The 16197-nt window shown below is 36.1% G+C and overlaps 1 protein-coding gene across 1 annotated transcript in view; it reads right to left on the bottom strand.

Moving 5' to 3' along the window:
* Positions 1-16197, bottom strand: part of LOC139119532 (protein mono-ADP-ribosyltransferase PARP14-like) — a 240592-nt gene that overhangs the window by 184764 nt on the left and 39631 nt on the right. The window contains exons 6-7 of the mRNA XM_070683374.1: positions 2322-2693; positions 1258-1515 (exon numbers count right to left, since the gene is read on the bottom strand). Coding sequence (XP_070539475.1) covers positions 1258-1515; positions 2322-2693 — 630 coding nt within the window. The remainder of the gene's footprint in view (positions 1-1257; positions 1516-2321; positions 2694-16197) is intronic.

The raw sequence follows: 16197 nt of genomic DNA, 5'->3' as shown, positions 1-16197 counted from the left end.
AATGTCAGTCGTCTTTGCTTGTCGTCGTACTGTCTCTGTTGCTGTCGCTGTTCTTGATCTGTCTGTGTCGCCGTCTTCTTCTTAGGCGGCCCGGGGGCATGGTCGCCTTCTAAATAACGCCACATAACGGACCGGTGAGCCCAGAAATCACAGCGTCGAACGCGATCGGTTCCGTAATTATTTAGTGAAACGTGCTGAAGTTTAGGTGCATGTGCAGAATGCGTTGAATTTCACAGACGTTCTGATTGGAGAAGACATCTGTAATTTGTGAAATTAAACCAATCATGTGTTTCCTAATATACAGTATATATGGAATGAGTAGACTCGACACATACCGTTGAACATGCTCAACCTGTTGACCGGTACATTTGGCTTGAACAACATAAAACAGGCATACAAGTTACGTGAGTAGCATACCGGACGCGTGTTGGTAAAATTTTATACAGAATCGATTGGATTTTATAGCTTCGAAACAATAAATTCCAGTCGGTCACAAGGACCGACATGTTGCTGAAAACTTTTGGCCAGAACAGAATTCTGTCGGTCTCGGACCGTCGGACCAACGTTAATTTCGCACACTGGTACAGATGTTTATCTCACAGTGTTGTAATACAATTCAATGACACTTAGGGGTATCGTATAAATTAATTATTAATTTGCATACATAATGAAGTTTTGGTTTTAGGGTGAATGTCCAGAGGCTGCCCTAGTGACTACATCAAGTTTTATGAAATGTGGTACAGGTAATAATCTATCAGTGTCATAATAGGATGCAAAAATGTTTAGCAACATCCTGTCGATTAATCACTAATTGACTTATTTAATGACCTTTTGTGATTAAGGTGGCAGCCCAGATTGGTTTTACATTTTCACCACCATGAACCTAATTCTCAGCCATTAGGCCCCATCTGTAGAGAGTATTTTCAATCACAGACCCAATTAATGAAGAGGACTCTATCCTCTCCGAGGATTTGTAATCAAAATACCCATTAACAAGTGAGGACTGTGTCATCAATGATGACTTGTTTGATATTTTTTTTCAAAATCTGTGGTCAAAACTGAAATTATTCAATTGCACACATTTTCAGTAACAAATTTGATACACAGCTCATTACTATGAAAATATCAATGTAAATGTCACAAACCTTTCCATTACCCTTCCACATAAAACCATACTGTCCTATACTGTATACATATAAAATGCAAGAATGTCTGTAAGCACTTCAAGTTCATGAGCACAGAACACATTATAGTTACCTTCAGTTGTTATCAATGTTAAGTCCTGACTTGCTGCATCAGAAAATAGATACCTTGTTACACCAAGAAGCGCTAAGATCTGCTGTCTAGAGGATAGGATATGTTGAACCCTGTCTGTCACTGTCATCACTGCATGGAGCATATCAAACTGTCTTCCTCTCTGTCTGATATATTGCTCAGCATTTAATAACCAACTCAGATCTCCAACTGATGGTTTTAAGGACCTATCCATCCCCAGCAACAGCAATTTATGAACTCCTGATATGAAGGTAATATATTTTGTAAGTAAAATACATTGTATATCATATTTGTGAAGAATTGAATTAAATTTTGAACTTTCTCACCAGTTGAAAATCTATATTGAAACTGCATTCAAAGCATAAATAAGAGTAAAGACCAAACTACCCCATATGCCTTGAATACACAATGGGATCTACAAAGATTTTCTTGCATTACCACACTTGTTACTCCACAAACAACATAAGGGTAAATTGTTCATTGGAATTCAGAATTTTTTTTTTTATTTCGGCAAATTAATACTTCTGCATTGCAAATACTTTTACTGCCACTGGCGGCACCCTTCACTTCATCAGGTTTTCGCGGGCATGTGGGATTCTGAATGAGACTGCCGGAGTGTCTGCACTGAGCTCTGTCAACATATTGTTCGACGTCTGAAATACCGGTATTATAGTGTTGAATTCAATAACCAGTATCAGTGTATCTTGTCCAAGATATTTCTTGTTAGACTAAAAGGGGAAAAGATTATTTTGCCTTGTCTGCATCCATGCAAAAAATCTGAGGGGCCTAAAAAAAAGGAAAAAAATTTTGCTCGCCACTTCTGAACATGGGTCTAAAATATCCAATGAACAAGATTTTTTTTTTCTCTTCTAAGTAAAAAAGTAATTCACGATCATCTCCTTTAGTTAATAATAATTAAATATATTTTAAGCATGCCAATAATTAGCAGTCTTGTACAGCTTTCAATACTTGTACATTGTTGCACAAGATATTGATCATTTTTTTCATCACAGATCAGATTACGTATAGTTATTTTATACTCATACCTTTCGGAGTTAGTTCCAGTTTACACTGTCGATACTCTTCTATGTCCATTGTGATTTGTAGCTCCAAGTACACAGCACCAATTATTGCTAGAGTCTTTTTGGTTACAGTTGTTGATGTTATCAATTTGTGCAGTTTCTGACTTTTGTAATAATGCCATAAGTAATTCAATGCATCCAGTGTCTCACACTTCACACGATAGATGATGCTGCCCTCACTGATATCTTCCACAGTGATACCTGGATAAATGCCATTTATCTGCCATGGTGTTTTCTCAGTGACTTCAGTCAATTTTTCGTATTTTTGTGATACATCTGCCATTGTATGGTTCTCCTTAGGAATACCAGATTGATCTACATGAATACTGATTTGACCTGTGTGGCAGAGGATGAAATTAAGAGGTTCATACTTTCTGATATGCTGCTGAAGCCTTTTGTAATCGTGCATTTATAATAAGATTATGAATTTTTTGTGCATGAAAATACACAAAGATTTTAAAGTTTCATAAAGTAGAATTAGGTTTTCTTCCAAAATTATTCCGAACATCATTTTATGGGATTTCAAGCTCAAGAACAACCAGATAAGAACTGAAAATGCTCGCGTGTTTCATTATATGTTGCAGTTATGTGTAAATTTGAACCTTTGCCATTGAAAGTGTTATGATCAACATAATGAATAATATTCAGCAGAGATTAACTCAATAGGTCATTAAGTATTCAAATATGCAGTTAGCTGAAATAGAAGTAATTAATTTCTTTGACTGCTGTCATTGTATCACCACTTTATATCGCAAGTGTAATTGCCTTTGGTCAAGTCCTTCAAACTATATATTCCAAACTTTGAAACCTCATTAGATATGCATAATGTAAATTAGCTGACATGAAAATGCTAAATGACTTCCAATATTGGTATAACCTGGTATAATTATCAATGTACATAGCATGTTTTGCCAACTTTGATCAAATAAAACCAAGTATATATCCCTAATTAGAAAATTTCATGAAATACAAATAAGGAATTGGCTGAAGCAAAAATGCTTATGCCTTTCAATAATGTTAGCCTTCATCATAGTATCTTTAATGTACATAGCAAGTTTCATCAGTTTTGGTCATGTAAATTCAAATATATATCCCTAATTTCAAAAGTTCATTAAATACGCAAATTAGGAGTTGGCTAAAAAAAAATACTTAATGACTTTCAAGAATGTTGTATTATATTATCTTCAATATATGTAGCAAGATTCATCGATTTTGGTCAAGTCAATTCAGATATATATCTCTAATTAGGAATTTCATAATATGCAAATAAGGAATTGGCTAAAGTAAAAATGCTTATGACTTTCAATAATATTCTATCATAGTACCGCGGGGTGGGGGGGGGGGGGGGGTATCTTTAATGTACATAGCAAGTTTCATCAATGTTCATCATGTAAATTCAAATATATATCCTTAATTTCAAAAGTTCATTAAATATGCAAATTAGGATTTGGATGAAGTAAAAATGCTTAATGACTTTCAATAATGTTAAATCATAGTATCTTCAATATACATACCAAGTTTGGTCAATTTTGATCTAGTAAATTCAGATATATATCCCTAATTAGGAAATTTCATTAAATATGCAAATTAGCAATTATCTTTCACGTCACCACTTAATAATTTTCACAGCTGATATATCTTGATGTGATCAACATTTGTAGCAAATCTCATCAAATTGTGTGCAGTCATTCTCAATGTAAATCATTAATTATGCAAATGAGCAAAGAGTAAGCAAGCCACATCCACCAAAATCTATCAATTCTTGCCATTTGCAAACTGAATCTATGTACCAATCAACTCTGCAAATCAACTCTGCAAAGTTGAAACATTGTCTAGCAGGAGGTTAGACATAGTCAAAACAACAGTGTTGGTAACACCTCGATTTAGACAATATGTCTAGCTTGTCTAATGCCAATGCTTCAAAGCAATTCAATGTAGGGGGGGGGGCGTTGCACCCAACACAGCGTATTTTGCTCAAAAATCAATTTTTTTGCAAATATTCTTTCAATTGTAATTAAGGTAGAACGCACCTCGGAGACAGAAATTCGGGCCTTCAAATTTTATCAATTTTCTTGTGACGTACCACTTATGGGGGCTCATTTTGAAGCTCTCGGCGAAAGAAAAGTTTTCATGGTCTTAGTTTTTTGAAAATAGAAAATTTTATTTTTTCCAATAGAGTTAACACAGGGATGGCGGCCATTTTGGATTTTAAATATCGAGAAATCGCAAGTTATTTGTCACTCTAGTACCAAAGTTTGCACGGTGACCCAGATTTTTATTTGCTTTGGTAAGAAAATGGTTGAAAGTTTCACTGAGGAAAGTTTGAGCAAAAGTTTAAGTCTTTCACTTTCGAGGTGCATATTACCTTAACTTGTTAACCCAGATTAAATATTGGTTGGGTTCACCTTTAAAGGCAGAGTCTCCCTTTAAAAGGGCGGAAAGCTATGGTGGCGTTCATTGTGTAAGTGGGTGCCAAACAGGCAGCACGTGGGCACACGCTAAAGAAAATGCCACTTTTCGTTTTTTTCCAGCTGCAAAAAGTAGACAGACTGCAAAGCGATCAGTGCGAAGCTGCTGCCGATTGGACTGTGTGTTTATATTCAAATTCTAACGCGATTGAAAGACAATTTTTTAGGAAATTTGAGCACTGATGTTGGGGAATCAATGACCTTTGGCGATTTGAACTGACCGTCAATCAAATGCTTGTATAAACTCTGTTTGCAAAAGGTTCCAATGGGTTGAGATCAATTTGTGTAATTAATGTTATAGAAATCAAACATCGTACTGGCCAAGTGTTTGACTGAGAGGAGAACTCCACTAATGCGAGAACCTGGGATTGCAAATTGCGGCTTTAAGCTTGTCAAGCTGTTGGAAGCTGCATGATAAAAAAGTGTTAATTTATGCAAATGTATGAAAATCACCCGATTTCCTGGCTTCTTTTTTCACCCAATTTCAAAATTTCCAAAGAATTTAACTCCAATCTGGCAGCGTCACATGATGTTCCTCAAATGCTATATAACAAAACGACTATTTTGTTTGGTAATTAAGTTCTTACTTTTGATAAGAGGCATTTAATTCTGCTAATCATGATTTTAATCACTTTGTCAGAGTCAGCCTTTCAACCCATGCCATTTTAGAATAAGGATAGATAATGCAAAATAGTTGGTTTTTTTTCTACATATACTGCTCTATCAGGTGAAATATTACATTTTTAGCTCACATTTGTATACCAATGTGAGGTAATCGTATAAGCTGAATCAGTTCATTTGCATGCCACATTTGCATGTCTGTATGTATGTATGTATGTATGTAGTTTTTAGGGTTTGAATCCTTAGTTTGACCATAGACGGTCTTCCTCCCCTCTACTGAGGGTCTTCCTCCCCTCTACTGCAATGGTTTGAGCAGGTCTGTTAATATGTAACAGTTCAATGACAATGACAGGAAATGACTCAAGTCAGTGGAGTACCGGTAAGCCTTTTTCAAGCCTGTTTCAGAATTTCGCTTTTTCTTCCCTTACGAAAAAGTCCTATAGGACCAAAGTGGGATTGACCATGGTCAATAGGAGTACCACAGGAACGGTGTTGGACCAGGCTGGTCCTATATAGTCTGGTGCCGAAGCACAAAACCCAAAAATTTTGGCCCCACAATGGTTCTCGGTGGTTTCTGTATCTCAAAGCCTACTGAATCAGGATCTGCATGATGCCACCCTGGCACCCTTGGGCATTTTAATATATTCAAGATGGCCGCCAAGATGGCCGCCAAATATGTAAATGGTGATATCTCAGCTCTGTGAAATGTTATCAAAATAATTTTAGTGTCGTATGCCAGGTAAACAGAGCCAAGGAATTCATTTCTTACACTGCCGAACGTGTGAAACCCTTAATTTGCATAAAATCCAAGATGGCTGCCAAAATGACCTCAAAAAGAGGTAAAATGCCATATCTCAGCTCCATGAAGAGCTGTTGGAGTCATTACGGTCTCCTTTGCCAGGCAAACAGGGCTTAGGAGCTCATATCTTTCATTGCCTTATATGTACAACCCTTAATTTGCATAAAAATAATCCAAGATGGCTGCCAAGACAACCTCAAAAACAGTTAAAATGTCATATCTGAGCTCAATGACTAGCTGTTGGAGTCATTTTGCTCTCCTTTGCAAGGTATATTGGGTCAAGCAATTCATATCTTTCATTAGCTGACATGTGCAACCCTTAATTTGCATAAAATTTGCATAAAAATCCAAATATCTGTTTAAGTGTGTAACAAGTCATATCTCAATACACTATGCCACTGATTTTGGTGTCTTTCAGCATGTTTTACGGGACAAAGAATAGGTATATTTTGTTATATTTGCTGTAAAATCAACCATGATAATCTAAAATGATATTTACAATCCAAGATGGCTGCTAAGCTGGTTTCCACAACAAATATCAATTTATATCTTAGCTGAAATTGCATCCTAGAGACTAATACATTAAGGGTTCAGGCAGAAGGATAAGTGTCTTTCGTTATATAAAAAGTAAAGTATTTCAGCAAAAATGCACAAATGAAAAGCAAAAATGACCACCCAGTATCAATTATGGCCACACAAATGGATGCCACAAAAACATTGAGTCGTATCTTAATCAACCAAGCAATCTTGAGACCTATTTGTTGTGTTTGGTCAGGTTTATTGGTCGCAGGTTTTCATTACTTGTTTTCTGAGCTGGAAAAATCTTACTTCTAATGGAAGGATTTTTTCCCACATTGCCGCTATAATGGTTTCATAAAACATTACAACAAGATTTATCTAAGCATCTTCGACACAAGGTTGTATGTGTTTGGATCCATTTGAGAGGTCATTGAATTCACATTTTCATTCATATAAATTGTCAAACCATCCATTTACATTAAATTATAATGAACTGTACCTTTCCATACAACGTGAAGGGTCATTTTATCATTTGTCAATCAACCACAATAAATGAGCTTCAGTTATACGAGGCGAATTTGCTGAGCATGCTTTTGCACTTGCAGAAAAGTGATTTGTTTGGTCAATTTCAGCAGGATCTTTAATATTGCTGCCCTTTAAATCTATGACCGCAAGTGGGTGTGGCAGAGTCATTCTATGAATACCTTTATCATTGCGGGTATGGTTTTCTGATTTGACAATGACGACCAGGTTTCATGTCATCCGTCAGACGTTGTACCCTAAGCTTTGCAAACGTCATGCTGCAAACAAGTGTCTAGTTTCTGCTAAAGTGTCATTCATAGGCAGTAGGAATACCAACCTCTTGCATTTGGCACCAATTCAGAACACTTTGAGCGGTTTAATTGCATTACAAACACCAATGTTAGATTTAGTGAGGTGTGAGTTGCATCTTTGCCAATCATTAAGACCCATTTTGATGAGTATGGTCATGTTTTATTAGTCGCAGAATTTGAATCTCTTGTTATCTGACCTGAAAAAAACTTTCAAGAACATTGCAAACAGGGAGTTTATCTTTTAATGCTTATAATGGTGTCAAAATATTACATCATGTCTCTATTTACTAAGTAGCTTGCGAGACCAAGTTTTGCGTCTTTGGATACATTTTAAGGGTCAATTGTATATAATACTGTTCAATGCAACTTATATATCAAAAGTGAAGTCAAAACATCATCGATACCCTAAAAAGAGTTGCAAAACAGGCATGTAGCCTTAACTTATATTATCATTGCTCATCTTTGAGATTGATTCTTAATATTTGGCGGCATGCTAGTATCGTGGAACTCACTTTTCCCATTACATGAACTGTTTACCTACCATTTATCAATTAAATGAAAATATGATCTCCGGAATATCTGCCATATCATATAATATGTAATACTTCAGCTGACTGAGTATTTAATGAAATTGATTATGGTGGCATTTGGTGGCACGTTTATAATACTTATCTGTAACAATGTACCAAAATACTAATTTACAATTTTTCGACCAGAACTGTAAAATCGGTAAGATTCTTGCACAAAATCATCCTTCATCGCTTTTGTTATTAGCAGGGCCATTAATATTGACAGTTGCTTGTTCTACTATATTCGCAGAAAATACAGATGTCACAGCCAGTTGAGTTAAAGAGCATCTGTAACTTCCTGTGGAATATGAAGGGTCACCTGCATATCCATTAGGAATGAATGTATGCTCTTCTAGGGAGCTGGTTAGCCTTGACTAAAAGTTAAATGCAAAGTGATTTGGATCTTGATCATAAAGTACGGTAGAATAAAGATTTTGCAAAATCAACAACAAAAGAGTATTAGATAAGAGATAAATATGAATACATTGTCTCTATATATGCGGATATTATATGTTCATCAATATTTTCCTTTTACATTTTTTCTTGTCTACGTTTATATGTATGTGTGTGCCAGTTGTTATGCCCGTTATTTTTGCAGTTTTAGTGTGTTGTGGCTCCCATGACTAGCATGTAGGCCACTGCACCATAACAAGACACAGCATGGGCACCTAGCAGTTGTGGCTCTTTGTATGCATACATTTTGGTTGTTGGTATGTTTCTTATCATAGTCCAATAAAGCTGGCACAAGCCATCAAAACAGTACAGGTTAGTCTGCAATCCATCTATTGGAGAAGTGATGTGATAAGAAACACGTCAGCACTGTTATGTACTTTCGGTTTCATTCCGAGACACAAGGAAAATTGCACATGCTTATCAGTATAGACCTTTTTATGTCAGGTAGTGGATTTGGACTAGTGATGAAGGTTGCTTTCGGAGGAGCAAGGTGTCTATATGTTTAATTATAAAAACAACAACAATTCAATTAAAGATTGGATAATTGGACTGCAATTAAACTGTTAAAAGTGCTTTGAATTGGTGTCAAGCGCAAAACATTCATATTCTTGATGCCCGTATGGCAGAAACTATAAAATTGTTTGCAGCATGATGATTGCAAAGCTAAGGGTACAACTTTAGAGGGATAACATGAAAACAAAAAACAATAAATGAAAACTCTGCTACCAATATTGAAATGTATTAGTCTCTAGGATGTAGTTTCAGCTAAGATATACCTTGATATTTGTTGTGGAACAAAACAAAGTAGGTCTAAAGAATGCTTGGTTGGTTAAGATGCGACTCAATGTTTTTGTGGCATCCCTTTTTGTGGCAATAGTTGATATTGGGTGGTCATTTTGGCTTTCAATGAAATATTTTACATTTTATATAACGAAAGAAACTTATCCTTCTGCCTTGAACCCTTAATGTATTAGTCTCTAGGATGCAATTTCAGCTAAGATATACCTTGATATTTGTTGTGGAAACCAGCTTTGCAGCCATCTTGGATTGTAAGTATCAATTTCAGATTTTCATGTTTGATTTTACAGCAAATATAACAAAAGATACCAATTCTTTGACCCGTAAAACATGCCGAAAGACACCAAAATCAGTGGCATACTGTATTGAGATATGACTTGTTACATACTGACATCTTGGATTTTTATGCAAATTAAGGGTTGCACATGTCAGCTAATGAAAGATATGAATTGCTTGACCCAATATACCTTGCAAAGGAGAGCAAATGACTTCAACAGCTAGTCATTGAGCTCAGATATGACATTTTAACTGTTTTTGAGGTCGTCTTGGCAGCCATCTTGGATTATTTTTATGCAAATTAAGGGTTGTACATATAAGGCAATGAAAGATATGAGTTCCTTAGCCCCATTTGCCTGGCAAAGGAGACCACAATGACTCCAACAGCTTCTCATGGAGCTGAGATATGGCATTTTACCTGTTTTTGAGGTTATTTTGGCAGCCATCTTGGATTTTTATGCAAATTAAGGGTCGCACATGTTCGGCAATGAAAGAAATGAATTCCTTGGCCCTGTTTACCTGGCATACGACTCTAAAATTATTTTGATAACATTTCACAGAGCTGAGATATCACCATTTACATATTTGGCGGCCATCTTGGCGGCCATCTTGAATATATTAAAATGCCCAAGGGTGCCAGGGTGGCATCATGCAGATCCTGATTCAGTAGGCTTTGAAGATACAGAAACCACCGAGAACCATTGTGGGGCCGAAATTTTTGGGTTCGACCAAAAATCAGGGTTTCGGCACCAGACTAATAGGAATGATGATTTTAAGTCCTATTGGACAATCCCATTGTAAATGAAATTCCAATAGGAACTATGTGGGACCATTCTTGTCCTATGGGAACAATTCCTGAATGTCCTACAGGACAATCCTTTTGTAAATGACATTCAAATAGGATTTATTCAATTCTGTCAGAATCATTAGCTTTTGCTATTGCTCTGACAAAATTATTCTTACCATTTTCAGAGAGCAAAATGTTTTGCAAATTAATTTACAATTAATCTTTGGACTGGTACTGAAGGAAATATGGTTTGTAAAAATATTGCATTTTGCTATTTCTAGAATTAAATGAAAAAAAATATACAAGCAAGCAAAATACATAAATAAATAAATAAACACTTAAATCAATAAAATAAATCAATAAATAGGCCCAGCAATCAAGTTTACATGCTGGCTCATGCATACATATGAGTAACACATAGTTACAATATCATTGAGTTTCCACAGACTGAAGACTATTACAACTACCAGCACTTCAAATTCATAAATGAGAATCAATATCACCTCATTATCTTAGCTATAATGTCTGATCAACACAAATTTTGTACACCTTTTTAAAGTCCTATTAGACTGTCCTATTGGAAAACCTAAGCCCAGAATGCATTTGGGTAGCTGCAGTGCATTATGGGCTAGCATCATCAAAACAAGATGGCACAAGATCACTAATTCACTTCCGGGTTCGTTACCCACGAAGATAGTTCGGAAAAAAATAGTGCAGCCCTTGAAGTTTTGATATCTGCATGGATGCTTGTTAAGTTTGAGCTTTAACGTCAAGAATTTTTGTAAAGATATTTTTCTGCCTGAATCAAAATGCAGACTGTTGTGAATAATGGCTGAAGCATTTGGTGGTAATATGAGGAGTTCTAGGGCTATAGAAATCATAACATAAGCCTGAAATTTGTCAAAAACACCACTGAGGGCGCTATTTTCATCGCTATCTCAAAATTTCCATGGACTTGGCCCACACGAAAAATTAATCAGTAGTTAAGCTGACATTGACCTAACACCTGTTAAGAGGATTCGTGCCGCTGAATGTTTTAAAATAGGAAAATCGAGCTCAACGCTACTGTGGTGGCCTATGGGAAATGAATTAGTGCAGAGAAAGACACTAAGGGTTGTCCGATTGCCCGGGGCAAGTGAAAGTCGCCTTCGGGCAAGTGAACCTCCGATGCCACTTGCCCGACGGGACAAGTGAAAAAAATAATACTAGAAATCGAATTCACGAGAGCGAATTTCTGGTGAGGGAACACGAACTTAAAAAACAAAAAAATTTCATACTATGTCATTGTGAACATTTCCATAAGATTTTTCATAAAATGCGTGAAGAGTTGATGCAAAGAATCATGTAATCGCTTTCAATAAAATGCAGTTCAACAATACCACCGGTTAAATAGCGTACGCTGATTTTGCATATGAAAAAGCTGTTCAGCTGGTGGAGCGTACGTTCAAAGTTCATTGCATTGACTGTGAGGTTACGGTGTCTCACAATATGTCGATACGGTAAAAAAAGAAACACATAGTGGTTTTTGTGCTTTGTATGAACGTTTATAATGATATAAAATATATTCCAGTGGTGAAAAATCACCACAAAAAGGGAGTTTTACTAAAACGTACTCTTCAATGTTAACTTGTTGAACGACAGTGAGTGGCATCGTGGCAAGACCGCATGCAATGAAAGTCATGAGCAAGCTTTGTGTCAACGGGTCCAGTCTTTGAAATTTCAATGAACACGACTTAATTTCAGGTCAATAAGCTAAAAGTTACTTGTCCGTGGCGACCAACCTCTCTGTTTGTGAATTTTCCCATTCTAAAATGACTGTCAAGAAGCAATTGGAGCGAGTTTGACATCGAGAAATTCATCTTTCAAGACACATAGAAAACCACCGACGCCCTAGGTTGTTGGTTTAAATTCTATTTAGTCTGCGCATGAGCATTAAAAAGACCACCTAGGTTATTAGAAAAACATAGGATACTGGTATAGTGCAATGGTAATCCAAACTTCATAGGGCTTGTGTATGATGTCAGCGCAGTAAAAACATGACAAAGAAGTACATTATTTTTCAGAAGCTTCAAAACATTCCTTTATAGATACAGATTTTTTTCTTTCTCTATATATAAGTTAAAACTTTAAACTGCAAAAATACTTTGAAGGTACAATTAAAATGGCTGTTATTATTTGTACATTAAGCCCCAAGAAAGTAAACATAAAAACATTTGAACTGTTAGAATTTTTTCTATGAATATGAAAGCCCTACTAGCTGTAAATCTTGAAATTTGTTGACCTAAAAAGGCTTCCTATTATTTTCTGTTTTTTTTTAAATTCTACCCATTAACATGATATGTAGTCTTTTGCAGCTTTACAAAACATTCTTTAGTGAAAAATTGGACAAGTAAATTTACATTTTAACCATTATTTTGATTTCCCACCATACTACAAAGAAAACAAAACATTTTTGTCCCAGTTGAAAACATTCAACACTATGCATTACATTGGACTACTCTGTTATTTCCGTGAATATTCAAATGCATATATGCACAGTGTACACTGTTTTTGCTATATTTGCATTGGGTGCCATTTTACGTTGGGCACACATTATTTTTCTTGTTTAAAATTGCAAATGCAGTCTCACTGGGCAGTTAACAATACTTGTATTCCAACCCTCAAAGAGCACATTCCCAAATCTTGTTTTAGTTCAGAAGTAAAATCACATAAAGAATGCTAAATGATAAAGCTAGTGGGGCTTTAATAATTAATTAATATAAATGAGCCATCCAGCACTCTTAGAAGTGTGAGGAGAACCCTATGAGAATGTCTGACATTTTCTCATGATAACATGATAATTTTCAAAATAAAGTGTGTGAAATGAAAAACCAATGTTTTAGCTTTTTCAAACATGTAAATTATACTGGGCAAGTGGTTTCCAATTCGGGCAAGTGAACCGAACACCCCACTTGCCCGAAGGGCAAGTGGATAAAAAAATAAGTGTCTTTCCCTGTAGTGGTCTTGTGCCTAATTGACGGCCCATAGGAAGCCCTATAGGGGGACATATTTCAGTACGTATGATGTCCTATGCTGAAAATAACAACCTTTTGCACTTTCTATCACTCCCAACAATACTTGGAAATATAAAGGTATGTGGAAACCAGCTCAGACACTAATTTTGATATACTTGGGGGGCCCAAATCCCTGCTGGCGGCCATATTGGACTCAGTCAGGAATAGGGGTATGGCATAGCTTTTTGTCAATTTCTCTCCTAATTCAACTTAATTTGTCAAACCAGTACTTTTATTGTTTAGACATACAATTTCTTTCTTTTATATCAAAAATTCGTGCAAATCCATTCATAGCGGTTTTCTACACTGAAATTTATTATTCAAAATTTCAGTAAAAAGTCGATGAAAATAGGCCTGGGACCTGAAACCGGGTTTAATTTCGGGGAGAGATTCTATTTGTGAAATCATTATCTTTTTTGGAAGAACACAACTAAGCAATTGTAAAAGTATTCTGATATGAGTGTTTGGGACACAAAATTTGTTTGCCAGGAATGTGTTTTTATGTCATATGGTGTCATATGGCTTGGTACAGAGGTGACGCAAATTGCTGCCATAGGGCCGATGAATGTATGTTTGAGGCAGGTGTAGCAATTGAAGTGTAAGGTTAAATTTTCTTTTATTTTAGTATTTGAGTCATATTCACCAGTACTTTGATTGGTGTTAAAATTGTGCACTCTTGTCAATTTAAGGTTCACTATATTGACGGCCCAAAGGAAGCCCTATAGGGGGACATATTTCAGTACGTATGATGTCCTATGCTGAAAAATAACAACCTTTTGCACTTTCTATCACTCCCAACAATACTTGGAAATATAAAGGTATGTGGAAACCAGCTCAGACACTAATTTTGATATACTTGGGGGGCCCAAATCCCTGCTGGCGGCCATATTGGACTCAGTCAGGAATAGGGGTATGGCATAGCTTTTTGTCAATTTCTCTCCTAATTCAACTTAATCTGTCAAACCAGTACTTTTGTTGTTTAGACATACAATTTCTTGCTTTTATATAAAAAATTCGTGCAAATCCATCAATAGCGGTTTTCTACAGAGAAATTTATTATTCAAAATTTCCGTAAAAAGTCGATGAAAATAGGCCTAGCCCCTGAAACCGGGGTTTAATTTCGGGGAGAGATTCTATTTGTGAAATCATTATCTTTTTTGGGAAGAACACAACTAAGCAATTGTAAAAGTATTCTGATATGAGTGTTTGGGACACAAAATTTGTTTGCCAGGAATGTGTTTTTATGTCATATGGTGTCATATGGCTTGGTACAGAGGTGACGCAAATTGCTGCATAGGGCCGATGAATGTATGTCTTGAGGCAGGTGTAGCAATTGAAGTGTAAGGTTAAATTTTCTTTTATTTTAGTATTTGAGTCATATTCACCAGTACTTTGATTGGTGTTAAAATTGTGCACTCTTGTCAATTTAAGGTTCACTATATTGGCACAAGATCACTAATTCACTTCCGGGTTCGTTACCCACGAAGATAGTTCGGAAGAAAAATAGTGCAGACCTTGAAGTTTTGATATCTGCATGGATGCTTGTTTAGTTTGAACTTCAACGTCAAGAATTTTTGTAAAGATATTTTTCTGCCTGAATCAAAATGCAGACTATTGTGAATAATGGCTGAAGCATTTGGTGGTAATATGAGGAGTTCTAGGGCTAATAGAAATCAAAACAATAAGCCTGAGATTTGTCAAAAACACCACTGAGGGCGCTATTTTCATCGCTATCTCAAAATTTCCGTGGACTTGCCCACACGAAAAATTAATCAGTAGTCAAGCTGACATTGACCTAACACCTGTTAAGAGGATTCGTGCCGCTGAATGTTTTAAGATAGGAAAATCGAGCTCAACGCTACTGTGGTGGCCTATGGGAAATGAATTAGTGGTCTTGTGCCTAATTGACGGCCCAAAGGAAGCCCTATAGGGGGACATATTTCAGTACGTATGATGTCCTATGCTGAAAAATAACAACCTTTTGCACTTTCTATCACTCCCAACAATACTTGGAAATATAAAGGTATGTGGAAACAAGCTCAGACACTAATTTTGATATACTTGGGGGGCCCAAATCCCTGCTGGCGGCCATATTGGACTCAGTCAGGAATAGGGGTATGGCATAGCTTTTTGTCAATTTCTCTCCTAATTCAACTTAATTTGTCAAACCAGTACTTTTATTGTTTAGACATACAATTTCTCGCTTTTATATCAAAAATTCGTGCAAATCCATCCATAGGGGTTTGCTACAGAGAAATTTATTATTCAAAATTTCCGTAAAAAGTCGATGAAAATAGGCCTAGCAACTGAAACCGGGGTTTAATTTCGGGGAGAGATTCTATTTGTGAAATCATTATCTTTTTTGGGAAGAACACAACTAAGCAATTGTAAAAGTATTCTGATATGAGTGTTTGGGACACAAAATTTGTTTGCCAGGAATGTGTTTTTATGTCATATGGTGTCATATGGCTTGGTACAGAGGTGACGCAAATTGCTGCCATAGGGCCGATGAATGTATGTTTGAGGCAGGTGTAGCAATTGAAGTGTAAGGCTAAATTTTCTTTTATTTTAGTATTTGAGTCATATCCACCAGTACTTTGATTGGTGTTAAAATTGTGCACTTTTGTCAATTTAAGGTTCACTTAATTGACGGCCCATAGGAAG

Source organism: Ptychodera flava, chromosome 20, assembly GCF_041260155.1.
Source record: "Ptychodera flava strain L36383 chromosome 20, AS_Pfla_20210202, whole genome shotgun sequence".
NCBI lineage: Eukaryota > Metazoa > Hemichordata > Enteropneusta > Ptychoderidae > Ptychodera > Ptychodera flava.
This window is presented reverse-complemented; position numbering and strand designations above follow the sequence as displayed.